A 27,680-nucleotide genomic window follows, 5' to 3' on the forward strand; every position below is an offset into this window, starting at 1 on the left:
TTCGGAGTCCGACTGTGGTCGGATGCTTCCGGGATGCTGCGTCGGCAAGTCGGCGGCGCTGGAGGCTCACCATCTGCATGAGGTGATGGGACTTTCGAGGGACTTTGAGACTTTTACCATGCCCATGGTCTGTTCTTATCAAATTACAGTATTGCTTTGCACTGTTGTAACTGTATGTTATAATTATGTGGTTTTTGTCAGCTTTTAAGTCGGTTTGTCATGTGTTTCTGTGATATCATTCTGGAAAAACATTGTATCATTTCTTAATGCATGTGTTACTGAATGACAATAAAAGAGGACTGCGTGTCCTCATAATGTAAAAAAAGGATTCAACGTTTTAGGCCAAGACCTTTCATCAAGACTGGGAAAGAAGGGGAAAGAAGCCAAAATAAGAAGGTGGGGGGAGGAGGAGGAGGATAAGCTGGAAGGTGATAGGTGAAGCCAGATGGCTGGGGGAGGGGGATGAAGTAAGAAGCCGGGTGGGGGGGCGGGGGCGTTGATGTGGAGGTGATAGGTGGAAAAGGTAATGATGAAGGAATCTGATTGGAGAGGAGAGTGAGAAGGTGAAGGAGGAGAGGTACCAGAGGGAGATGATAGGCAGATGAAGAGAGGCAAAGAGGTAAGAGGGGAGCCAGAGTGCGAATTGAAAAAGAGGGAAGGGGGGGGGAAGGCTACCAAAAGTTTAGACAGTTAATCAACAAATGCAAATGTTGACACAGTTTTAATTAATTATGTATTTTTTGGGTATCCAAAAATTGCTTTTGTTCCCAGACACTTCTCTCCCCCCCCCAACCAAACCTGACAACATATTCAACCTCAAGACATTTTAGAAGGATGCTTAGAAGCGTTTTTTAGAGTTGAATCAGTCTAAGTGGTCCCTAAGCCACTTTCTAATCAGCACTTTGAGTTCTGCGACGATGCTTGGTGTCTCCTTATGTATATGGTGCAAAGCATTCTTGAAGATCTAGCGGAAGAGAAGACAGTAACTAAACAGCAATACGGAAAGATTTTTCAAAATAGAAACCAAGTCAATTGAAGGGCAGGGCGGGAGTTGGAGGCAAAGTTGATGAAATTGGTGAGCTTAGAGTGGGGGCACTGGTACAGTTATCAACGTAACACAGAAAGAGTTGGGGAGCATTACCAGGGAAGGCTTGAAACATGGACTGTTCGAATAGGTAACGAAAGGCAGGCATTGCTGGAGCCCATGCGAGAGCCCATTTCTACACCTTGGGTTTGATTTATCAAAAGAAACCAAGTGAATTTAAGGACACAGAAAACTTTGCACTGACATAAATTGCACACCTGGAGAACTGCATACACTATAGGAAGGATGCTGAAGCTTTGGAGAGGATGCTGTCTGATTTAAAGGGCACGTGCTATCATGAGAGGCTGGACAAACTTGGGTTGTTTTCGTTGGAGCGCGAGAGGCTAAGGGGAGATCTGATAAAGCTTTCTAAAATTATGAGAGACAAAGATAGAGTAGACAGCGAGTATCTGTTTCCCAGGATTGAAATGTCTAATACCAGAGGGCATGCACTGAAGGTGAGAAGGGTAGGTTTAAGGGGACATGAGGGGCAAGTTTATTACTCAGAGAGCGGTGGACCCCTGGAATGCACTGCCTGTCATGTTAGAGGCAAATACACTGGAGGTTTTTAAGAGACATTTGGACAGGCACATGGATGTAAAGAAGATGGGGGAATATTGACGTGGTGTAAGTAGGAGGATTAATGTTTGGGTGTTTTTGATATGCTTTTTAACTAGTTCGACCCAACACTGCGGGCTGAATGGCCTGTTCCTGTGCTGTACTCATCAATGTTCTATAACACCTGAAATAACACAGTCTGATTCCATGAACAATTAGTTACTTCTGAAGGCCAAACAAAGCAAAACTAATAAAGTGGCCACTGAGTGTATGTTTGTGGTCTTCTGCTGTAGCCCACCAACTTCAAGGTTTGACGTGTTGGCGCTCAGAGATGCTCTTCCACACACCACTGTTGTAACGTGTGGTTATTGGAGTTTCTGTCATCTTGAACCAGTCTGGCCATTCTCTGCTGACCTCTCTTATTAACAAAGTTTTCATGCCCACAGAGCTGCCACTCACTAGATGTTCTTTTTCATTTACCGCACCATTCTCTGTAACCTCTAGAAACTGTTGTGTATGAAAATGCCAGGAGATCTGCAGTTTCTCTGATTATCAAACCACCCCATCTGGCACCAAAATTCTCTCCACAGTCAAAGTCACTTAGTCATTTCTTCCCCATTATGATGTTTGGTCTGAACAACAACCGAACCTCTTGACCATGTTGGCTTGCTTTTATGCATTAAGTTGCTGCCACATGATTGGCTGATTGGATATTTGCATCGACAAGCAGGTGTGCAAGTGTACCTGATAAAGTGGCTACTGGATATACATGAGGAAATTTTCTGTTTTGTAGCAGCGGTGCAGTACAATACATAAAAATTGCCATGAGTTATGAACAAAATAAATAGCACAAAAGATGAATAGTGAGGTAGTGTTCATGGGTTTATGGACTGTTCAGAAATCTGGTAAATCAAACAAGTGACCGACTTGGGGAGAAATGCTCATCCCTCTTAATGAAGCTACTTTCCTGGTGAAGATTTCATGAGGAACAAAGTGAATGAGGAAAGAGTCTGAAGACTTGGATTCTACACGCACAGGTGACCAATGAAGATGTCACTATGTTGAAAAGAAGAAGTCAGGCAGTGAGGATCAGCTTTCTGGTTTTGTCTCTCAGCAGTGAAATGCAAGGACATGACGGGGACATGGCCAGCCCACACCATGAGCAATGATCAGCACAAAGTTTAACGCACCTGTCTTCATCAGTCAGGGCACTGAGTACATGAATTGGCTCATTAGGTTCCAGCTGTACAAGACATTGGTGAGTCCATACTCAGAATACAGTGGGCAGCTCTGTTTTCACCTGAGGCATAGGAAGAATTAATTGAGCAGGAAAGGTGTGTAAAAGATGCTGGTAGGAATGGAGGATTTGGCTTATAAGAAGAAATTGGATAGGCTGAGTCTCTTTCCCCAGAGTGTAGAAAGCGGAGGGGGTGACCTTGTGAAGGTCAGCATGGTAGCGTAGCAGTAGGAGTAACACTTTAGTGTGCTAACGATTAGGATCGGGGTTCGATTCCCGCTGCTCTCTGTAAGTTGTTTCTATATTCTCCTCATGGTTTCCTCCAGGTGCTCCAGTTTCCTCCCACATTCCTCTTTTGCACAGTATGGGCTAGGGTTAGTAAATTGTGGGTTTAGAGCAGAATTTTTTCTATACCATGAACCAAATGGTCCCTGGACCACAGCTTGGGATCCTCTGATTTAGATGGATATGGACCAAATACAGAAAATGGAACTGGTTCAAGTAGATAATGTGGTAAGCATGAATGAGTTTGGCCAAGTGCACGTTTCATAGAGTTATAGAGTCATAGAGCACTACAACACAGAAACAGGCCCTTTGGCACATCTAGTCCATGCCGAATTGTTATACTACCTAATCCCTTTGACCTGCACTCAGACCATAGCCCTCCATACCCCTCCTCTCCAAATACTTTTCCAAACTTCTCTTAAATGTTACAATCAAACCCACATCCACCACTTTGCTGACAGCTCGTTCCACAGTCACAACCCTCTAGATGATGACATTCTCCATTAGGTTCTCCTTAAATATTTCAGCTTTTGCCCTTAACCCATGACCTCTAGTTCTAGACTCATCCAACCTCATTTGAAAAAGTCTGCTTACATTAGTCCTATCTATACTCCTCATAATTTTACATGCCTCCATCAAATAGAACATACAATTTTACAGCACAGCACATGCCCTTCTGCCCGTGATATTGTGCCTGTTGTGTATTTAATATTTCAATAATATTTGGGTAATATTGTAAATATATTGTTTGATTAAGCATTCTTTGTTGTTTGCATAGTGCATTGCAGATTATATGTAAAAGTATGTAAATGGCATACGTCGTCACGCCGCCATGATATACGTGCATGCCTCACTTCAAGTGGAAGACAAAGTTAGACTCATATTCCCCACTCTCTTGTTTTCCTTTCAATTAGTTTAATGTCTTAGAGTTGCAAAACACAACAGTAACAACCTTTTAACCTAACTCTAAAATCAATCTAACCTCATTCTTCTATGATTCAGGGAAATAAAAATCCTAACTGATTCAACCATCTCCTCTTTCAGTGCTGTACACAGAGGATCGCAACTTAATCTAAAACATAGGAAAATGAATAACCTTCAGTGTCTTGTCCTGGCTAGCCACGTTCTTATACAAGAGGAAAGAGCCTTGGATTTCACACATTTTATCTAATTCACCATGTGCAATCAGCATAGGCACTGTGATGGTGGGTATTATCTCCTTGAGCTTGGCCACAGCATTTAACACCTGGATGGTATATCTCATACTATAAGGTCCTAAGGTGCTGAGAGGGTCGTCCACGATCTTTTGCACCTGCATAAAAACCAAAAACACAACCCGTGAGAGGCTTAAACAGAGGAGGAACAGACATAGTGTTCACAACAGGAATTCTGCAGATGCTGGAAATTCAAGCAACATACATCAAAGTTGCTGGTGAACGCAGCAGGCCAGGCAGCATCTATAGGAAGAGGCGCAGTCGACGTTTCAGGCCGAGATCCTTTGTCAGGACTAACTGAAGGAAGAGTGAGTAAGGGATTTGAAAGCTGGAGGGGGAGGGGGAGATGCAAAATGATAGGAGAAGACAGGAGGGGGAGGGATGGAGCCAAGAGCTGGGCAGGTGATAGGCAAAAGGGGATACGAGAGGATCATGGGACAGGAGGTCCGGGAAGAAAGATGGGGGGGGTGACCCAGAGGATGGGCAAGAGGTATATTCAGAGGGACAGAGGGAGAAAAAGGAGAGTGAGAGAAAGAATGTGTGCATAAAAATGAGTAACAGCTGGGGTACGAGGGGGAGGTGGGGCCTAGCGGAAGTTGGAGAAGTCAATGTTCATGCCATCAGGTTGGAGGCTACCCAGACGGAATGTAAGGTGTTGTTCCTCCAACCTGAGTGTGGCTTCATCTTTACAGTAGAGGAGGCCGTGGATAGACATGTCAGAATGGGAATGGGATGTGGAATTAAAATGTGTGGCCACTGGGAGATCCTGCTTTCTCTGGCAGACAGAGCGTAGATGTTCAGCAAAGCGGTCTCCCAGTCTGCGTCGGGTCTCACCAATATATAAAAGGCCACATCGGGAGCACCGGACGCAGTATATCACCCCAGTCGACTCACAGGTGAAGTGATGCCTCACCACTAAGCACATCTTTCCCTCCCCCCCTCTCTCTGCATTCCGCAGGGATCGCTCCCTACACAACTCCCTTGTCCATTCGTCCCCCCCATCCCTCCCCACTGATCTCCCTCCTGGCACTTATCCATGTAAGCGGAACAAGTGCTACACATGCCCTTACACTTCCTCCCTTACCACCATTCAGGGCCCCAAACAGTCCTTCCAGGTGAGGCATCACTTCACCTGTGAGTCGACTGGGGTGATATACTGCGTCCGGTGCTCCCGATGTGGCCTTTTATATATTGGTGAGACCCGACGCAGACTGGGAGACCGCTTTGCTGAACATCTACGCTCTGTCCGCCAGAGAAAGCAGGATCTCCCAGTGGCCACACATTTTAATTCCACATCCCATTCCCATTCTGACATGTCTATCCACGGCCTCCTCTACTGTAAAGATGAAGCCACACTCAGGTTGGAGGAACAACACCTTACATTCCGTCTGGCTAGCCTCCAACCTGATGGCATGAACATTGACTTCTCTAACTTCCGCTAATGCCCCACCTCCCCCTCGTACCCCAGCTGTTACTCATTTTTATGCACACATTCTTTCTCTCACTCTCCTTTTTCTCCCTCTGTCCCTCTGAATATACCTCTTGCCCATCCTCTGGGTCACCCCCCCCCCCCCGTCTTTCTTCCCGGACCTCCTGTCCCATGATCCTCTCGTATCCCCTTTTGCCTATCACCTGTCCAGCTCTCGGCTCTATCCCTCCCCCTCCTGTCTTCTCCTATCATTTTGCATCTCCCCCTCCCCCTCCAGCTTTCAAATCCCTTACTCACTCTTCCTTCAGTTAGTCCTGACAAAGGGTCTCGGCCTGAAACGTCGACTGCGCCTCTTCCTATAGATGCTGCCTGGCCTGCTGCGTTCACCAGCAACTTAGACATAGTGTTCATGTAAGTCTTCAAAAGCATTGTCATGTACTCCTCCCACCCATCCCACCATCTCTTTGATCTCTGACTGTCAGACAGAAGGTACCGCAGTAGTAGAACAACGGCTGTTAGGCAGGGTAACAGCTTCTTCCCCCAGGCTATGAGACTTCTGAATCCCCTGCTACCACCCAGTACAAGTTATTTATGAGAGTGCCAGTAACATTATACTGTTGAATATTTAACTATATGTTGTATATGCACTTTATGTCCACTTGTACATCTATAGAATACTTTTCTATTGCAACACACACAAGGTGCTGGAGGAACTCAGCAGGTCAGGCAGCATCCATGGAAATGAATAAACAGTCGACATTTCGGGCCAAGACCCTTCATCAGGATGGGAAAGACATCAGAATAAAAAGGTGGGGGGAGGGGAAGGAAGATTTCTAGAAAGCGACAGGTAGGAAAAGTAATGTGCTGGAAAAGAAGGATTCTGATAGGAGGGTGGACTAAGAGAGAAGGAAGAAGGAGAGACACCGGGGGAGGTGATAGGCCGGTGAGGAGAAGAGGTAAGAGGCCAGATTGGTGAATAGACAGAAATTTGAGGTGTTGTTCCTTCACTCTGAGAATGGCCTCATTGTGGCATAAGAGGAGGCCGTGGACCGGGAATCAGAATTCAAATATTTGGCCACTGGGAAATTCTGCTTTTGGCAGATGGAGCAGAGGTGCTCAACATAGCGGTCCCCCAATTTACATCAGGTCTCACCAATATGGAGGAGACTGCATTAGAAGCACTGGATACAGTAGGCAACCCCAAAAGGTTTGCAGGTGAAGTGTTGCCTTACCTGGAAGGAGTGTTTGCAGTCTTGTATGGGAGGAGGATGAGAATTTCTATCGCTTGCAGGGATAAGTGCCAGGAGGGAGATTAGTGGTGGGGGGGGAGGGGAACAAGTGGAGAAGGGGATCAGGGAAGGAGTGATCCCTGATTGGATGCAGAGGTTGATGGGGTCGCAGGTGAGGACAAGAGGAATTCTATCCCTGTTAAAGTGGAGGGATGACGGAGTGAGTGCAGATGTCTGGGAAATGAGGGAGATGTGGGTGACCGCTTTGTCAAGCACCTCTGCTCCATCAGCCATTTCTCAGTGGCCAGACTTTTTAATTCCTATCCCCATTCCAGTTCTGACATGTTGGCCTTTGGGCCTTCTCTTTTGCCATGATGAGGGTACCTCAGGGTGGAGGAGCAACACCTTATATTCCATCTAGGTAGCCTCCCACCTGATGGCATGAATTCGAGTTCTCCTTCTGCAGCTCTTTTCCTTCTCTCTTCTCTCTTCTTCTCTTCGCTGCTCTGGCCTCTTACCTCTTCTCACGTGCTTATCACTCCCCTCTGGGTCCCCTCCACCTTCCCTTTCTCCTATGGTTCACTCTCCTCCCCTTTCAAATTCCTTCTTCTCCAGCCGTTGACCTCTCCTACCAATCTGACTTTACCTACCACCTTCTAGCTATTCTCCTTCCTCTCCCCACCTTTTCGTTCCGGCATCTTCCCCCTTCTTTTCAGTCCTGATGAAGAATCTCAGCCCAAAACATCAACTGTTTATTCATTCCCATATCTGCTGCCTGACTTGCTGAGTTTCTCCAGCATTTTGTGTGTGTTTGTCTGGATTTCCAGCATCTGCAGAATCTCTTGTGTTTATATATTTTATTGACTGTTAATATTATTGTGTTAGTATTATTTTATGTACTGTACACGATATATGTTCTGTGAGGAATATTGTTTCGTTTGGCTATATATATATGTATATGGTTAAAGGGCAATAAACTTGAACTTGACTAAAACAACCTTCTAAAAAATATCTTCAAAACAATACCTTCCAAAACATAGAAAATTATCCAACCCACAAATCTCTCCTATTTCTCAGTAAGTAAAGATTCCACCTAATTAAGGACTGGAGTTTGAGCCTGAAGTTCGGGGTCCTGCCATCGGCTAGTCTGGGGATCAATGCTGAAGATTGAAGCCAGAAGGTTGTTCAGAAGTTCAGAACTTTAAGCTCAATGGCCAGATCCTGGCGACTGGAGACTGGAGGCCCAGAGGGCCTCAAGAGAACCTGCTATCTTAGATCTGGTCATGTGCAATTAAACAGGTAAGATTAGTGATCTTGTAGTTAGGGATCTTCTTGGAAAGAGTGATCACAGTATGATTGAATTTCTCATACAAATGGAGGGTGCAATAGTTCAATCTAAAACCAGCGTATTATGCCTAAACAATGGAGACTACAACGAGGGAGGATTTGGCTCGTATAGACTGAGAACACAGGCTATATGGTGGGACAGTGAGGAACAATGGAAGACTTTCAAAGAGATTTTTCACAGTGCTCAACAAAAGTACATTCCAGTTAAAAGCAAGGACAGTAAGGGTGGGGAGAGCTAGCCTTGGATAATTAAGGAAATAAAAGAAGGCATTAAACTAAAAGCTCATGTGTACAAAGTCGCCAAGAGTAGTGGGAAACTGGAAGATTGGGAAAATTTTAAAAAGCAACAAAGAACCACTAAGTGATTAATAATGAAAGGGAAGATAGATTATGAAAATAAACTAGCACAAAATATAAAAACAGATAGTAAAAGTTTTTATAATTGTATAAAGTGGAAAAGGGTGGCTAAAGTGAATAGGTCCCTCTGAGGACGAGAAGGGGGAATTGATATTGGGGAATGAGGACATGGCCAAGGCTTTGAATGACTATTTTGTGTTGGTCTTCACAGTGGAGGGCACATCTAACATGTCAAAGAGAGATGTTATGGATGTGATGGGAGGTGAGAACCTCGATACAATAGCTATCACTAAAGAGGTCGTGCTGGGCAAACACGTGGGCCTGAAAATAGACAAGTCCCCTGGTCCTGATGGAATGCATCCCAGGGTGCTGAAAAAAATGGCAGAAGTTATAGAAGAGGCTTTGGTGATGATTTACCAAAATTCTCTGGACTCTGGGCAGGTCCCAGTGATTGGAAGAAGGCGAATGTCACGCCACTGTTCAAAAAAGGATGTAGGCAGAAGGCCGGTAACTATCGGCCAGTTAGTTTAACATCTGTAGTTGGGAAAATGCCTGAAGCTATCATTAAAGAAGAAATAGTGAGGCAACTGGAAAGAAATGGATCCATCAGGTAGACGCAGCATGGATTCAGCAAAGGCAGGTCCTGTTTGACAAACTTACTGGAATTCTTTGAGGATATAATGAGTGCAGTGGATAGAGGGGAGTGGATGGATGTTATTTATTTGGATTTCCAGAAGGTGTTTGATAAGGTGCCACATAAAAGACTTTTCCATAAGATAACAATGCATAGAGTTGGAGTGATGTATTAGCATGGATAGAGGATTGGTTAACTGATAGAAAGCAGAGAGTTGGGATACATGAGTGTTACTCTGGCTGGCAATCAGTGGTGAGCGATGTGCGGCAGGGGTCAGTCCTGGGCCTGCAACTGTTCACAATATACAATAACGATCTGGAAGAGGGGACCAAGTGTAGTGTATCTAAGTTTGTTGATGATACTAAACTGAGTAGAAAAGCAAATTGTACGGAAGATACAGAGAGTCTGCAGAGAGATATAGATAGGCTAAGTGAGTAGGCAAGGGTCTGGCAGATGGAGTACAATGTTGGTAAATGTGAGGTTATCCACTTTGGAAGGAAGAATGGCAGAACAGATTGTTATTTAAATGGTAAGAAAATTGCAGCACGCTGCTGTGCAGAGGGACTTGGGAGTGGTTGTGCATGAATCACACAAGATTAGTTTGCAGGGGCAGCAGGTTATCAAGAAGGCAAATGGAATGTTGGCTTTCATTGCTAGAGGGATTGAATTTAAGAGCAGGGAGGTCATGTTGTAACTATACAGAGTACTGGTGAGGCCGCACCTGGAGTACTGTGTGCAGTTCTGGTCTCCATACTTGAAGAAGGATATACCGGCTTTGGAGGCCGTACAGAGGAGGTTCAACAGGCAAGGGGGTTAGACTATGAGGAGAGATTGAGTCATCTGGGTCTGTACTCACTGAAATTCAGAAGAATGAGAGGAGATTTGATAGAAACATATAAAATTATGAAAGGGATAGATAAGATAGAGGCAGGAAAGTTGTTTCCACTGGTAGGTGAGACTAGAACTAGGGGACATAGCCTCAAGACTTGGGGGCGTAGATTTAGGATGGAAATGAGAAGGAACTGCTTTTCCCAGAGAGTGGTGAATCTGTGGAATTCTCTACTCAATGAAGCAGTGGAGGCTACCCCAGTAAATATATTTAAGACAAGGTTGGATAGATTTTTGCATAGTAAGGATTATGGGGAAAAGGCAGGTAGATGGAGCTGAGTTTACGGACAGATCAGCCATGATCTTATTGAATGGCGGAGCAGGCTTGACGGGCCAGATGGCCGACTCCTGCTCCTATTTCTTATGTTCTTATGTTCTAGGCCTGTCCTGGAGATGGAAACCTGGCCATGTGTGTGGTTGGACGAGAGGACAGACTGTGTGTGTGTGTGTGTGTGTGTGTGTGTGTGTGTGTTTGTGAGAGGACAGACCATGTGTGTGTGTGGGTGGGAGGACAGACTGAGAGTGTGCATGGGTGAGTGGACGGACCGTATGTGTTTGTGTGGGAGAAAGGAAAGACCGTGTGTGTGTGTGTGAAAGGACGGACCATGTGTGGGTGGGTGAGTGGACAGACCGTGTGTGTGGGTGGGTGAGAGGACAGACCGTGTGTGGGTGAGAGAACTGACAGTGTGTGTGTGTATGTGTGTTTGTGAGAGGACAGACCATGTGTATTTGTGTGGGTGGGAGGACAGACTGAGAGTGTGCATGGGTGAGTGGACTGACCGTGTGTGTGTATGTGTGTTTGTGAGAGGACAGACCATGTGTGTGTGTGTGTTTGTGAGAGGACAGACCATGTGCGCGTGCGTGGGTGAGTGGACTGACCGTGTGTGTGTTTGTGAGAGGACAGACCGTGTGTGTTTGTGTGGGTGGGAGGACAGACTGAGAGTGTGTGGACTGACCGTGTGTGTTTGTGTGGGAGAAAGGAAAGACTGTGTGTGTGTGTGTGTGTGTGTGTGTGTATGAACGGATGGACCATGTGTGGGTGGGTGAGTGGACAGTCCGTATGCGTGTGTGGGTGGGTGAGATACCAGACCGTGTGTGGGTGAGAGGACAGACCATGTGCGCGTGCGTGGGTGAGTGGACTGATCGTGTGTGTGTTTGTGAAAGGACAGACTGTGTGTGTGTGTGTGTGTGTGTGTGTGTGTGTGTGTGTGTGTGGGAGGACAGACTGAGAGTGTGCGTGGGTGAGTGGACTGACCGTGTGTGTTTGTGTGGGAGAAAGGAAAGACCGTGTGTGTGTGTGAAAGGACGGACCATGTGTGGGTGGGTGAGTGGACAGACCGTGTGCGTGTGTGGGTAGGTGAGAGGACAGACCATGTGTGGGTAGGTGAGAGGACAGACCATGTGTGGGTGGGTCAGTGGACAGACCGTGTGTGGGTGGGTGAGTGGACAGACCGTATGTGTGTGTGTGTGGGTGAAAGGACGGACCATGTGTGGGTGGGTGAGTGGACAGACCGTGTGCGCGTGTGTGTGTGTGTGTGTGTGTGTGTGTGGGTGGGTGAGAGGACAGACCGTGTGTGGGTGGGTGAGAGGACAGACCATGTGTGTGTGTGTGTTTGTGCGAGGACAGACCATGTGTGCGTGTGTGGGTGAGTGGACTGACCGTGTGTGTGCTTGTGAGAGGACAGACTGTGTGTGTGTGTGGGTGGGAGGACAGACTGAGAGTGTGCGAGGGTGAGTGGACTGACTGTGTGTGTTTGTGTGGGAGAAAGGAAAGACCGTGTGTGTGTGTGTGTGTGTGTGAAAGGACGGACCATATGTGGGTGGGTGAGTGGACAGGCCGTATGCGTGTGTGGGTGGGTGAGAGGACAGACCGTGTGTGGGTCGGTGGGAGGGAGGATAGGGGCTTGTTTTGCTGTTGTTGTTGTGTTGCTTGTTGTGTTCTGCTTTCTTGTGCCCTGTGTCGCTCTGCCAAACATTGTGGGCATGCTATGTTAGCACCGGAGGTATGGCGACACTTGCCATCTGTCCCCCAACACTCCTCTGACTGTGTCGGTTGTTATCGCAAACAATGCATTTCACTGTATGTTTTGATGTACATGTGATAAATTAATCTAATCTAATCTAATCATATTTTGGCTGTCGTGCAGCTGAGGTCAGAAAGGATTCTACACCCAGAAGATGAATGCTTGTCTTGTTCATAGTGAGGAGTGTTCAACCACAATGTATCAGCTTTAGACATTAGAGCGGTCAGTACTGACTATCGTGCCCTTGCACCAGATGACCTCTGAACAAGTGCTGCCATCACCGACATCTGTTAGGAAATCAGTAATCTCTCCTTCCTCCCATATCCATCTCAACATCTGTTCACTGATCTGACAAAACTCTTCAGGGAAATGTACGCATCACAAAAGAGACTGGGGTCCAAATCTGTGGTGTGAGTGCTTTGAAAAAAAACCCACAGTAACACACAGAAAAAATACTCAAGGAACTCCATGGGTCAAGCATCGTCTATGGAGGGCATAAGCAGGCAGTGTTTCAGGACGAGACGTCATCAGGTCTGGAAAGGAAGGGGGAAGAAGCTGGAATAAGAAGGTAAGGGGAGGGGGAGGAGTTCAAGCTGGCAGGTGATAGGTGAGACCAGGTGAGTGGGAAGCTGGGTGGGTGGGGGAGCGGGGATGTAGTAAAAAGCTGGGGGGTGATTGTTGGAAGAGGTAAGGGGCTGAAGATGAAGGATTCAGATAGGAGAGGACAGTGGACCATGGGAGAAAGGAGGTGAGGAGCAAGAGGTGGTGAGAGGAGAACCAGAATGGGGAATGGAAAAACGAGAGAACAGAGATGTGGAGAAATTGCTGAAAGTTGGAGAATTTGATGTTCATGCCATCAGGTTGCAGGCTAGCAAGACAAAATATGAATTGTTGCTCTTTCAGCCTGAGAGTGGCTTCATCTTGGCACAGTAGAGGAGGGCATGGACCAACATATCGGAATGGGAATGGGAGGTCACATTGAAATGGACACTGGAATATCTGCCTTTTGTGGCAGACAGAGCAAAGGTACGTGCTGGGGAATTGTGCACAGTTAAATAAAACAAATAACATTTGTTCTTTCAGTTGTTTCCTTTGTACAATTAAATTCTGACAATCAGTCATCTCCTCCAAGAGAACCACAACCTTGTCGTTGGGTTTTGGAGGCTTGTGTGCCTCAATGACCTGGAGAGCTATGCTGGGTGGAGTGAAGGCTTCACACTTTGGCTCTTGGTAGGGTCACCCATGTCAAACAGATCAAAAGGTAGAGGCCAGACTAAGAGTGGTCCATCTGTCTTCCAGGTTTAAGGGTTCAGCTCGGGGCTAACAACCCTGACTGGACAAACAAAACTGTAATGGAAACAGCAATGAAGAATCTTTTTACATCTGAGTGTGACGGTATTCCTGAGTTTCCACTGGGACTTCCAAGACTGACAGTAGTGAAAACAGAGAGGAAGCTACTGATGCGATGAAGAAAGCTGTGAACACAGCCACAGATGGAGAACCCTCACTGCTGCCCTAAATGCTAGTGATGCAACAGGCAGTAAATAATCAGCCATCTGACTTCGCCGAGGTACAACTGAAAGTACCCTATCTGGTTGCATCGTGGTTTGGTATGGCATTTGAATGAAGCTACATAGTGTAGTGGACTCTGCCCAAAACATCACGGGCATATCTCTCACCACCTCGGTATATACCTACAGGAGACATTGCCTCAAAAAGGCAACACCATCTGGCCATTGCCATCTTCTTGTATCTACCATCAAGTAGGAAGTACAGAAGCCTGAAGGGTCACATCTACGGATTCGGCAGCGCAATAGATGTGGCAATTGTGCTTGTGAATATGCACATATCAGCTAATTATTTGTTAAATTGTGATAGTACTTAACCATTCTTTCCATCCTAGCGCTTGTCGAGACTTGAACCCAGCACAGCAAAGCTTCACTGCCTGCTTGCATTCAGCCTTGCCTGAGAAATTGGACTGTCGAGTCAACTGACTGAAGACCAGCGGTATTCGTTTTATATTTAGTTATTCCTTTCAGCTGCAGTGTAGGCTTCGTTTTCCATTTGAGAGTTTTAGTTAATGGCTCTGTTTGGCCTAGTGTTTATTGTCTTCTTTTCCATCTAACTCTGTTCACACTAAAGTCTGTGAACTATTGACCGCTTCAGTGTCTCTCGCTCCGCACTTGGGCCGTATCCGAACCCAGTGACATTAAGTCCCACGCCACTAGTTAACTCCTTTCAACCATTTGGTTCTTGAACCAACTAGCAAAACCCTAAACACTACGGTTTAGCAACAATATTTTACTGATCACTTTGCACTAAAATAGATTCTTTTTCTCATTGTGCTTCTTTATCTTGTAGAAATTATATATGATTTGTATGTATGTTTAGATTTTTTAGATTATGAGGACACACAGTCCTCTTTTATTGTCATTTAGTAATGCATGCATTAAGAAATGATACAATGTTTTTCTTTTGAATGATGCTCATCTGATGCTCTGTGACTGTGATGCTACTGCAATTAAATTTTTCAGTGCATCTGGGCACACATGCACAGATGCATTTGACAGTGGACTCGGCTTTCACTCTGAAACTTTTGGCCTCTGGTTATGTTTCCTGCACTCCCTCTCCACCCATGGGAGACCAGTTCCATTCACTGGAACTCTGCCTCCTTTGAGTTCACCTTTGACGTTCACCTTTGACGTTCAATGACACCATATGCAAGGCCAAGTGTGAGATGTTACACTTTGAGAGATGAAGCGTACAGGGAAGGTACACTTTTAGTGGCAGGACCCTAAGAGTGTTCATGTACAGAGGGATCTACAGGATCAAAAGAGACTGCTGAATGTTGTGGACTCATTCAGCTCCATCAGGGCACAAACCTCCCCATCATTGAGAACATCTTCAAGAGGTGGTGCTTAAGAAGGTAGCATCCAACTTTAAGAACCCTCACCATTTGGGACATGTCCTCTTCTCATTGCTACCATCAGGAAAGAGGTACAGGAGCCCAAAGACCCTCACACAATGTTCTAGGAACAGCTTCTTCCCCTCTGCCATCAGATTACTGGACAGTCCAAGAACCCATAAACACTAACTATTTCTTGTTCGCCCAATTTATTTAATTAATGATTGCAACTTATCATAATTTTTTTAAATGTCTTGCGGTGTACTGCTGCCGCAAAACAACAAGTTTCACAACAACAGAAAGGCAGATGAGCTCAGGGCGTGGATCAACACCTGGGATTATGACACTGTAGCCATTAGTGAGACTTGGTTGCAGGAGGGGCAGGACTAGCAGCTCAATATCCTGGGCTTCTGTTGGTTTAGACGTGACAGAACGGGAGGGATTAAAGGAGGATTACTAGTCAGAGAGAATGTCATTGGCAGCGCTCTGTATGGACAGACTGGAGAATTTGTTTAGTGAGGCTTTATGGGTGGAGCTGAGTAATAAGAAATGTGTAACCATGTTAATGGGGCTTATCACAAACCACCCAACAGTCCTAGGGATTTAGAGGAACAAATTTGTATGGTGGTCGTAGACTGTTGCAAGAAACATAAAGTTGTTATAGTAGGTAATTTTAACTTTCCACATATTGACTGGGACTACCACATTGTAAAAGGACTAGATGGAATAGAGTTTGTCAAATGCGTTCAGGAAAGTTTCCTTAATTGGTATGTATAAGTCCCAACGAGAGAGTGTGCAATACTGGATCTATTAGGGAATGAGACAGGACAGTTGACAGAAATTTGTGTGGGGAAACTCTTTGCATCTAGCGATCACAATGCCATTAGTTTCAAGTAAATATGCAAGAAGATGGGTCCGGTCTGCAGGTTGAGATTCTAAACTGGAGAAAGGCCAATTTAGATGGTATCAGAAAGGACCTGGCAAGTGTGGATTGGGACAGGCTGTTTTCTGGAAAAGGTGTACTTGGTAAGTGGGAGGCCTTCAGAAGTGGAATTTTGAGAGTCCAAAACTTGCATGTGCCTGTCAGAATAAAAGGTAAAGACAATAGGCGTAGGGAACCTTGGTTTTCAAGAGATATTGAGGCCCTGGTTAAGAGCAAAAAGGAGTGCATAGCAGATATAGGCAGGTAGGAACAAATGAGGTGCTTATTGAATATAAGAAATGCAAGCGAGCACTTCAGAAATAGATCAGGAAGGCTAAAAGAAGGCCTGAAGTTGCTCAAGCAGACAAGGTGAAGGAGAATCCCAAGGGTTTCTACAGATATGTTAAAGGCAAAAAGATTGCAAGGGACTAAACTGGTTCTCTGGAATTTCAGATTGGTGATCCATGTGTGGAGCCAAAAAAGATGGGAAGACTTTAAATTAATTTTTTGCATCTGCATTTACTCAGGAGATGGACAGAGTCTACAGAACTGAGGCAAACTGGCATCAACTTCATGGACCCTATACAAATTATAGAGGAGAAGGGTTTGCTGTTTTGAGGTAAATGAGAACATAGAACAGTACGGTACAGGAACAGGCCATTCGGCCCACAATGTTGTGCCAATCAGCTAAAAGGCAAATCAAAAACATCCCAACACTAATCCCTCCTACCTACAAAGTGTTGATATCCTCCACCTTCTTTACATCCATGTGTCTATCCAAATGTCTCTTAAAAGTCTCTGATGTATTTGCCTCTACCACCATACCAGGTGGTGTATTCCAGGCATCCACCACTTTCTGAGTAAAAAACTTACCCTTGACATACCCCTTGTACTTACCCCTCAAATACCCCTTGAACTTATCCCCTCTCACCTTCAATGCATGCCCTCTGGTATCAGACATTTCGACCCTGGGAAATGGACACTCCCTGTCGACTCTATCCATGCCTCTCATAATCTTATAAACCTCTGTCCGACCTCCCTTCAGCCTCCAGCGCTCCAGAGAAAACACCCCAAGTCATGAGAGCACATGCCCTCTAAACCAGGCAGCATCCTGGTAAACCTCTTGTGCACCCTCTCCAAAGCCTCAGCCTCCTTCCAAAAGTGGGGCAACCAGAACTAATAAAAGCAAGTATTCCATAACACACACATACTGCTGGAGGAACTCAGCAGGCCAGGCAGCATCTCTGCAAAAGAGTAAACAGTCAACTGTTTGGGCCCAGAATCTTCTTCAGGACTCTTTACTCTTGTTTACATGTTTACTCTTGCACAGATGCTGCCTGGCCTGCTGAATTCCTCCAGCATTTTGTGTGTGTGGCTTGGATTTCCAGCACCAGCAGATTTTCTCTTGTTTGTGGTTAAGCAGTCCATAACACTTCTTAACCAACTTATTGACCTGTGTGGCCACTTTCAAGGAGCGGTGAACTTGGATCCCAAGTTCTCTCTCTGGTGGGTGCCTGAAATGGGCTGCCTGGGGTGGTAGTAGAGGCAGATATGTTGGTGGCGTTTAACAAGTTATTAAACGCATAAACATACAGAGATTGGAAGGATGTGGATGTTGTGCCAGGCAAAGAACCTCTTCTTTAACGTCAACAAGACAAAGGAGATGGTTATCAACTTCAGGAGAACTCATGCCACTCAAATCCCCCTTTATATTGGCAACACAACAGAGGAAACAGTGAGTAGTTCCGAACTCCTGGGAATGCACGTCACACACAAACTCTCATGGTCCCAGAACACATCGTACACAGTCAAGGAAGCTCACCACCACCTTTACTGTTTGAGGAGACTGCAGAGAACTGCACCGTGCACATTTATACACCTGTCATTTTACAGATGTGCTGTAGAGAACATCCTAACAAGTTGCGTCACTGCTTGATATGGACACTGATGGACGGGAAGGCTCTACAATGGACAGTCAAAACTGCCCAACGCATCACTGGCACCAGCCTACCCACCATCAAGGACATTTATATAGAAAAGTGTCAAAAAGAGCCAGTAACGTCATGAAGGATCTCTCACACCTCTTGGACTGTTTGTCCCATTTTCATCAGGAAGGAGACTACATAGCACCTATGCCAGGATCACCAGACTCAAAAACGGTAACTTTCCCCAAGTAGTAAGGCTGATCAGCACCTCCACTCATTAACTTTCACCACAGTTCCCAGGATAACACTGCAGGACTGTTACGACCAACCATCATTTGCTACTTTGTCCTCCCATCAGAAGGTATGGATGCCGCAATTTGCTCGCGAGATCTTCTACTCACAAAATCATCTCCGTAGAGAATTCACATGATTGCTACAAGGGAGAAACTTACCTCTTCTGCTGAACTTGACAGCCAACGGGGGTTCACATTTCCCATGGTTAAATTTGGCGTCAGGTAATATAAAATGCTGGTGCAGCACATCTAGAGTTGGGAGAGTGAAAGAAATACTTTATACTTTATTGTTGCCAAACAATTGATACTAGAGCGTACAATCATCATAGTGATATTTGTTGCTGCGCTTCGCGCTCCCTGGAATACAAATTGATAGTAAATATTAAAAATTTAAATTATAAATCATAAATAGAAAATAGAAAAGGTAAAGTAAGGTAGTGCAAAAAAACCGAGAGGCAGGTCCTATCATTTAGTTAAGATTACGAACTTGTAGGGATTCACCCAGAACATGCCCTCTTCTTATTACTACCATCAAGGAGGAGGTACAAGAGCCTGAAGACACACACTCATTGATTCAGGAAAAGCTTTTTCCCCTCTGCCTCACGACTTTTTTGATTTATGTTTTTGCACTACTTATTTCACTTAACGAATTGATATACATATATACTTACTGTAATTCACAGTTTTCCCCTCTGTTATCATGTATTGAATTGTACTGCTACGGCAAAGTTAACAAATTTCACGACATATGTTGGTGATGTTAAACCTGATTCTGACTTTCTGACCATGATTGTTCTTGGCAAACTTTTCCACAGAAGTGGTTTGCCATTTCCTTCTTCTGGACAGTGTCTTTACAAGATGGGTGACCCCAGCCATTACCAATACTCTTCAGAGATTATCTGCCTGGTGTCAGTGATCACATAGCCAGGACTTGCCACGCCCACCAGCTGCTCATACCACCATTCACCACCTGCTCCCATGGCTTCACATTGCCCTGATCGGGGAGGGAGGGGGCTAAGCGGGTACCATTCCTTACCCTTGGGTGGCCTGCAGGTCAGCTGATGGACAGAGTGTCTTACACCTCCTTTGCTAGAGATGTACCTCCACACTACCACCCACTGTGATGGTTGTCCGACGATGATGGGAGACCTGCGTGGGAGAGTTTTTAAAGTGGAAAAGCTGTTGCACTGTGTAAGTTCCACTTTCTCAACCACAAAAGTCTGGGTCCAGTGAACAAGCTAGGGTCTTCCTTGGTAGCAGTGGGTGACCGTGACGTCTTCTGTGCCTTGTCGTGCCCTTCACTCTCCACGGAGCGTAGCAGTACCGCCTCCCTGGCCGTTGGATCTCATCTGCCCAGTCCGCTGGAGCTGACTACGCGCACTAGAACGGGCACGTCCCTGTCTCACTGGGGTAGGAGGCCACTGACTACCCTTAGCCTGTTCAGCCCGCCTTCTGAAGCGGTGTACCGGGGTGTGGCCACTGTCGCATGCAAACAGCTACTTGGAGCCACAGGTGAGATCTGAGCATCTGGTGGGGCGCAAAAATGAGTGAACTGACCCAGAATGGACATGTCAAGCCCATCCACCAGAGGTGCTACCCCTCTCTGGACACCCCATACACCCTCTTATGGACAGTACATTGATGGACTTAGTGATTGCATCACTGGCTACATCAACTTCTGTGTGGATACTGTAATACCATCGGGGACTGTTCACTGCTTCCCTAACAACAAACCATGGTCACCAGGGATCTAAAAGCTCTTCTCGACAACAAAGAGAGAGTCTTTGGATCAGGAGACAGGGAGGAATTGAAACATGTGCAGAGGGAGCTAAAGGAGAAGATCAAGGTTGCTAAAGAGGAATACAGGAGAGAGCTGGAGGACAAGTTTGGGCAGAGCAGCACACAGGAGGTGTGAGAGGTATGAAGAACATCACTGGCTTCAATCAGCCGAGCTGTGGAGACTTGGAATGCAGCCAGGAATGGGCTAATGAGTTAAACCAATTCTTCAGTAGGTTTGACAATTGCCCTCCTGTTTACACCCTCCTCACACACCAGTCCAGATGCCGAGGCACCCAATGCCCCCTCAGCACCAACACCTCCACTCCTCCCTCGCCCCCTCCAGTTCAAAACGTGGGTGAACAACAAAGGTTACCACTGTCTACATCCCTTCCTTGCCCTGCACCTACCATCCACACCTCCAACCAACTCCCCAGTCATCATGGACTCACCTTCACTACGGAGCCAGGTGAGAAGGGCTCTGGGGAAACTCAGACATGGCAAAGCATTAGGACAGGATGGTGTGAACCCCAAGCTCCTGAAGGAGTGTGTTGAGCAGCTGGGTGGAATTCTCCAGTGCATTTTCAACCTGAGTCTCAGTCTGGAAAGGGTTCCGACTGTGTAGAAAACATCATGTGTGGTCCCAGTATCCAAGAAGGACCAACCGAAAGTCTTGAATGACTACCGTCCAGTGGCCCTGACCTCACACATCAGGAAAACCCTACAGAGGCTGGTTCTGGCTCACCTCCGACCCCTGGTCAGATCACCCCTCAATCCCCTGCAGTTTGCCTACCAGGAGCACCTTGGAGTCGATGATGCTGTCATCTACCTGCTGAACCGAGCCCATTTGGATAAGCTGGGCAGCACTGTGAGGATCATGTTTTTTGATTTCTCAAGTTGCTTCAATACCATACAGCCCTCATTGCTGGGGGAAAAGCTCCGTTTAATGCAAATTGGCACCTTCATTGTATCCTGGATAATGGACTACCTGACTGGCAGACCACTGTTTGTGTGGCTTCAGAGCTGTGTGTCAGACATGGCTATATGTAGCACTGGGGACCCATAGGGGATTGTATTGTCTCCCCTCCTGTTTACCCTGTGTACCTCAGATTTTAGATACAGAATCATGTCATCTGCAGAAATTCTCTGATAACTCAGCAATAGTTGGGTGTATAAAGGGAGGACGGGAGGATGAATACAGGGCCCTGGTGGAAGACTTTGTCGAATGGTGCAAGCTGAATCATCTGCAGCTCAACATCAGTATGACAAAGGAGATGGTGATGGACTTTAGGAAGATCAAGCCTGCACTGCTCCCTGTTACTGTAGATGGTGAGGACGTGGATGTGGAAAGGACCTGTGAGTACCCAGAGTGCACCTGGATGACAGACTTCAGTGGAGCATCAACACAGAGGCTGAGTACAAGAAAGGTCAGAGTCTCCTCTACTTTCTGAGGAGACTGAGGTCCTTCGGAGTATGCAGGCCTCTCCTTTACACGTTTTACCAGCCTGTTGTTGCCAGTACATTTTCTATGTGTTTGGTGTGCTGGGGCAATGGCATCAACATCGGTGATGCCAACAGGCTCAATAAACTGATTAGAAAGGCTGGCTCTGTTATAGGAGTCAAACTGGACACACTGGAGGCTGTGGTAGAACAAAGGACCCTACAGAAAATCCTGGCAATTCTGGACAATGTTTCTCACCCTCTGCATGCCACCTTGGCTGAACAGAGGAGCACTTTTAGTAATAGACTAAGACAACTGCACTGCTCCAAAGAGCACCATGTGAGGTCATTCCTATCCTCAGCCATTAGGCTCTAAAATGGGTGAACCTATAGCTGGGGAAGGGATGACTCCCTCCCCTGTTTGTGGTATCTTAGTTTTTTATTCTTTCTTACTTCTCTTCTAAGATTTGTATATCTGTGCACGTGTAATGCTACTGTGACACTGTAATTTCCTTTGGGGTCAATAAAGTATCTATCTATCATTATTATTATTATTTTACATTTGCGCAGTTTGTCTTGTTTTGTACATTGGCTTCTTGTCTATCTTTCTGTGCCATTTTTCATTGATTCTGCTGTATTTATTTGTTCTACTGAGAATGTCTGCAGGAAAATTAAACCCAGGATTATGGACAGTGAGTATAGAGAGCTTGGTAGGAAGTTGAAAAGCAGGACCTCAAGGGTGGTAATTTCAGGATTGCTACCTGTGCTAGGTGCCAGTGAGGGTAGGAATAGGATGCTCTGGAGGAGGAACAAGTGGTTGAGGAACTGGTGTAGGGGGCAGGGTTTCAGATTTCAGGATCATTGGGACCTCTTCTGGGGCAGGTGGGACCTGTACAAGAGAGACGGGTTACACTTGAACCACAGGGGGACCAATATCCTTTCAGGGAGGTTTGTTAGTGCTATTGGGGAGGCTTTAAACTAGATTTGCAGGGGGATGGGAACCAGAGTGCCAGAGCTGACAGTGTGGCTGGGGTGAAAATAAATGATATTGAAAGTTTAAGCAAATCCGCTGATAGAAAGGTTGTGAGTGGTGGTAAAAATCTTCTGAGTTGTATATATTTCAATGCTAGGAGTATTGCAGGGAAGGCGGATGAGTTGAGGGCGTGGATTGACACGTGGAATTATGATGTTGTAGCAATTAGTGAAACTTGGCTACAGGAGGGGCAGGACTGGCAGCTTAATATTCCAGGGTTCCGATGTTTCAGATGTGATCGAGGCAGAGGAATGAAAGGTGGGGGAGTAGCATTGCTTGTTAGGGAAAATATTACAGCAGTGCTCAGGCAGGACAGATTAGAGGGCTTGTCTACTGAGTCCTTATGGGTGGAGCTGAGAAACAGGAAAGGTATGGCCACATTAGTGGGATTGTATTACAGACCACCCAATAGTCAACGAGACTTGGAAGAGCAAATCTGCAGAGAGATAGCAGGCAACTGCAGGAAACATAAAGTTGTGGTGGTAGGGGATTTTAATTTTCCATACATTGATTGGGACTCCCATACTGTTAGGGGTCTAGATGGTTTAGAGTTTGTAAAATGTGTTCAGGAAAGTTTTCTAAATCAGTATATAGAGGGACCAACTAGAGGGGATGCAATATTGGATCTCCTGTTAGGAAACGAATTAGGGCAAGTGACAGAAGTCTGTGTAGGGGAGCACTTTGGTTCCAGTGATCATAACACCATTAGTTTCAATTTGATCATGGACAAGGATAGATCTGGTCCTAGGGTTGAGGTTCTGAACTGGAAGAAGGCCAAATTTGAAGAAATGAGAAAGGATCTAAAAAGCGTGGATTGGGACAGGTTGTTCTCTGGCAAAGATGTGATTGGTAAGTGGGAAGCCTTCAAAGGGGAAATTTTGAGAGTGCAGAGTTTGTATGTTCCTGTCAGGATTAAAGGCAAATTGAATAGGAATAAGGAACCTTGGTTCTCAAGGGATATTGCAACTCTGATAAAGAAGAAGAGGGAGTTGTATGAAATGTATAGGAAACAGGGGGTAAATCAGGTGCTTGAGGAGTATAAGAAGTGCAAGAAAATACTTAAGAAAGAAATCAGGAGGGCAAAAAGAAGACATGAGGTTGCCTTGGCAGTCAAAGTGAAGGAGAATCCAAAGAGCTTTTACAAGTATATTAAGAGCAAAAGGATTGTAAGGGATAAAATTGGTCCTCTTGAAGATCAGAGTGGTTGGCTTTGTGCAGAACCAAAGGAAATGGGGGAGATCTTAAATAGGTTTTTTGCGTCTGTATTTACTAAGGAAGCTGGCATGAAATCTATGGAATTGAGGGAATCAAGTAGTGAGACCATGGAAACTGTACAGATTGAAAAGGAGGAGGTGCTTGCTGTCTTGAGGAAAATTAAAGTGGATAAATCCCCGGGACCTGACAGAGTGTTCCCTCGGACCTTGAAGGAGACTAGTGTTGAAATTGCGGGGGCCCTGGCAGAAATATTTAAAATGTCGCTGTCTACGGGTGAAGTGCCGGAGGATTGGAGAGTGGCTCATGTTGTTGCGTTGTTTAGAAAAGGATCGAAAAGTAATCCGGGAAATTATAGGCCGGTGAGCTTAACGTCAGTAGTAGGTAAGTTATTGGAGGGAGTACTAAGAGACAGAATCTACAAGCATTTGGATAGACAGGGGCTTATTAGGGAGAGTCAACATGGCTTTGTGCATGGTAGGTCATGTTTGACCAATCTGTTGGAGTTTTTCGAGGAGGTTACCAGGAAAGTGGATGAAGGGAAGGCAGTGGATATTGTCTACATGGACTTCAGTAAGGCCTTTGACAAGGTCCCGCATGGGAGGTTAGTTAGGAAAATTCAGTCGCTAGGTATACATGGAGAGGTGGTAAATTGGATTAGACATTGGCTCAATGGAAGAAGCCAGAGAGTGGTGGTAGAGAATTGCTTCTCTGAGTGGAGGCCTGTGACTAGTGGTGTGCCACAGGGATCAGTGCTGGGTCCATTGTTATTTGTCATCTAGATGATCTAGATGATAATGTGGTAAATGTGGTAAGTTTGCTGATGATACAAAGATTGGAGGTGTAGTAGACAGTGAGGAAGGTTTTCAGAGCCTGCAGAGGGACTTGGACCAGCTGGAAAAATGGGCTGAAAAATGGCAGATGGAGTTTAATACTGACAAGTGTGAGGTATTGCACGTTGGAAGGACAAACCAACGTAGAACATACAGGGTTAATGGTAAGGCACTGAGGAGTGCTGTGGAACAAAGGGATCTGGGAATACAGATACAAAATTCCCTAAAAGTGTCGTCACAGGTAGATAGGGTTGTAAAGAGAGCTTTTGGTACATTGGCCTTTATTAATCTAAGTATTGAGTATAAGAGCTGGAATGTCATGATGAGGTTGTATAAGGCATTGGTGAGGCTGAATCTGGAGTATTGCGTTCAGTTTTGGTCACCAAATTACAGGAAGGATATAAATAAGGTTGAAAGAGTGCAGAGAAGGTTTACAAGGATGTTGCTGGGACTTGAGAAACACAGTTACAGAGAAAGGTTGAATAGGTTAGGACTTTATTCCCTGGAGCGTAGAAGAATGAGGGGAGATTTGATAGAGGTATATAAAATTATGATGGGTATAGATAGAGTGAATGCAAGCAGGCTTTTTCCACTGAGGCAAGGGGAGAAAAAAACCAGAGGACATGGGTTAAGGGTGAGGGGGGAAAAGTTTAAAGGGAACATTAGGGGGGGCTTCTTCACACAGAGAGTGGTGGGAGTATGGAATGAGCTGCCAGACGAGGTGGTAAATGCGGGTTCTTTTTTAACATTTAAGAATAAATTGGACAGATACGTGGATGGGAGGTGTATGGAGGGATATGTATGGTCCATGTGCAGGTCAGTGGGACTAGGCAGAAAATGGTTCGGCACAGCCAAGAAGGGCCAAAGGGCCAAAGGGCCTGTTTCTGTGCTGTAGTTTCTATGGTTCTGTAGTTTCTATATGAACTTTGAACTTTGCTATGTTGGCAATGGGATGTGTGACAACACTTACAGGCAGCCTCCTTATGTAGGTTATTAACACAAACGACTCTTTTCACTGTATGTTTCGATGTACATGTGATAAATAAATCTTAATATGAATAGGAATGTGAAAGTGGCTGATCTGTGTTGGCCTCTATGGTGCCAATTGCCCCTCAATCTTTCAAATATACAGCTACAGTCGCCTTGTTTTAACAGATCAATCGGAATGATTGAAAGATCTGTGGTGTTCTTACCCTGGATGCTGACACTGACTCAGCATTCACTTGCACTAACGGTGCCAAAAATATCAGCCCAGTGATATCTCGTCTCTTGGTCACTACATTGAGTGTAATCGTAGCTCCCTGGAATGTAAGAACAGATGGAGTTATTAATTCAGCAGGGTTGGACACAGACTTGCCAGGGGTTCCCACCCTGGGGTCCACAGACCTCTTGTTTAATGGTATTGGTCTATGGTATAAAAAAAGGTTGGGAACCCCTGCTTTAATCTGAATTCAAATTACTGATGACACCACTGTTGGATGAATCACAGGTGGTGATAAGTGAGCTTACTAGAGTGTGATAGGACACCATGTTGAGTGATGCTACAACAACGTCTTAAACAACGCTAGTAAAACTAAAGAGCTGATTATTGACTTCAGGACAGGGAATGTTCATCAATCTACGTGGGAGATTGCTGGCAGAGAAAGTGGAGGAGTTCCCGGGGTTTAACATCCCTGTCCTGGACTCAGCACAGAGACACAATCAGAAGGAAGGTTAGTGAGATCAGATTGTCACTGAATACTCCACCAAACTTCTACTGAATCAGAATGAGAATCAAGTTTATCATCACCGGCATGTGTTGTGAAATTTGCTAACTTAGCAGCAGCGGTTCAATGCAATACATGATAATATAGAAAGAGAAATAAATAATTTACAGTAAGTTTATATATGTATGTTGAATAGATTAGAAATAGTGCAAAAACAGAAATAATACATATTGAAGTAGTGTTCATGGGTTCAATGTCCATTGAGAAATCGGATGGCAAGGGCCGGCTGGTGGCGCAATGACATTTGGCGCTGGACCTGGGAGCAGAGGTTCCCGGGTTCGAAACCAGTCGGGTCCGCTCCCGAGTACGCTTTCCATCCGTGCCTGGTTGAGTGTCGAGATCGCAACTCGACCTCGTAAAATAAAGGGTAAAAATACCGCAAAAATGTCTGTGTGTGGAGTGTCACGCCACACAGTCTCTCTCTCGCTCCGCGCCTTGAAAAAGCCATGAAAAAGACATCATCACGGACGCACGCACGGACACGCAAAAGAAATCAGATGGCAGGGGGGAATAAGCTGTTACTGAATTATTGAGTGTGTGCCTTCAGGCTTCTGTACCTGCTCCCTGATGGTAACAGTGAGAAGGGGGCACGTCCTGAGTGATGGTGGGTGTCACCGCTTCTTGAAGGTGGCTTGGATATAATGGAGGCTAGTACTCAAGATTGAGCTGACTAATTTTATGACTTTCTGTAGCTTCTTTCGGTCCTGTGCAGTAGCCCCACCATACCAGACAGTGACGCAGCCTGTCAGAACGCTCTCCACGGTACATCCATAGACATTTTTGAGTGTTTAGTTGACAAGCCAAATTTCTTCAAACTCCTAATGAAATATAGCCCCTGTCTTGCCATCCTTATAGCTGATATGTACTCTTAAATACGATACGAATTGACAATAAACTGGACTGGTCAAAGAACACTGAGGCTGACTACAAGAAGGGTCAGAGTCGTCTCTATTTCCTGAGGAGACTGAGGTCCTTTAACATCTGCCGGACGATGCTGAGGATATTCTATGAGTCTGTGGTGGCCAGTGCTATCATGTTTGCTGTTATGTGCTGGGGCAGCAGGCTGAGGGTAGCAGACACCAACAGAATCAACAAACTCATTCGTAAGGCCAGTGATGTTGTGGGGATGGAACTGGACTCTCTGACGGTGGTGTCTGAAAAGAGGATGCTGTCCAAGTTGCATGCCATCTTGGACAATGTCTCCCATCCACTACATAATGCACTGGTTGGGCACAGGAGTACATTCAGCCAGAGACTCATTCCACCGAGATGCAACACAGAGCGTCATA

The 27,680-nt window shown here is 45.6% G+C and overlaps 1 protein-coding gene across 1 annotated transcript in view; it reads right to left on the bottom strand.

The window, feature by feature from the left end:
* Nucleotides 1-685: 685 nt before the first annotated feature.
* The window catches only part of LOC134357025 (monoglyceride lipase-like), a 43,192-nt gene continuing 16,197 nt past the window's right edge, over nucleotides 686-27,680 (bottom strand). The window contains exons 4-7 of the mRNA XM_063068335.1: nucleotides 25,819-25,926; nucleotides 18,491-18,580; nucleotides 4,261-4,476; nucleotides 686-964 (exon numbers count right to left, since the gene is read on the bottom strand). Coding sequence (XP_062924405.1) covers nucleotides 863-964; nucleotides 4,261-4,476; nucleotides 18,491-18,580; nucleotides 25,819-25,926 — 516 coding nt within the window. The 3' untranslated portion in view covers nucleotides 686-862. The remainder of the gene's footprint in view (nucleotides 965-4,260; nucleotides 4,477-18,490; nucleotides 18,581-25,818; nucleotides 25,927-27,680) is intronic.

Source organism: Mobula hypostoma, chromosome 15 (genome assembly GCF_963921235.1).
Source record: "Mobula hypostoma chromosome 15, sMobHyp1.1, whole genome shotgun sequence".
Taxonomy (NCBI): domain Eukaryota; kingdom Metazoa; phylum Chordata; class Chondrichthyes; order Myliobatiformes; family Myliobatidae; genus Mobula; species Mobula hypostoma.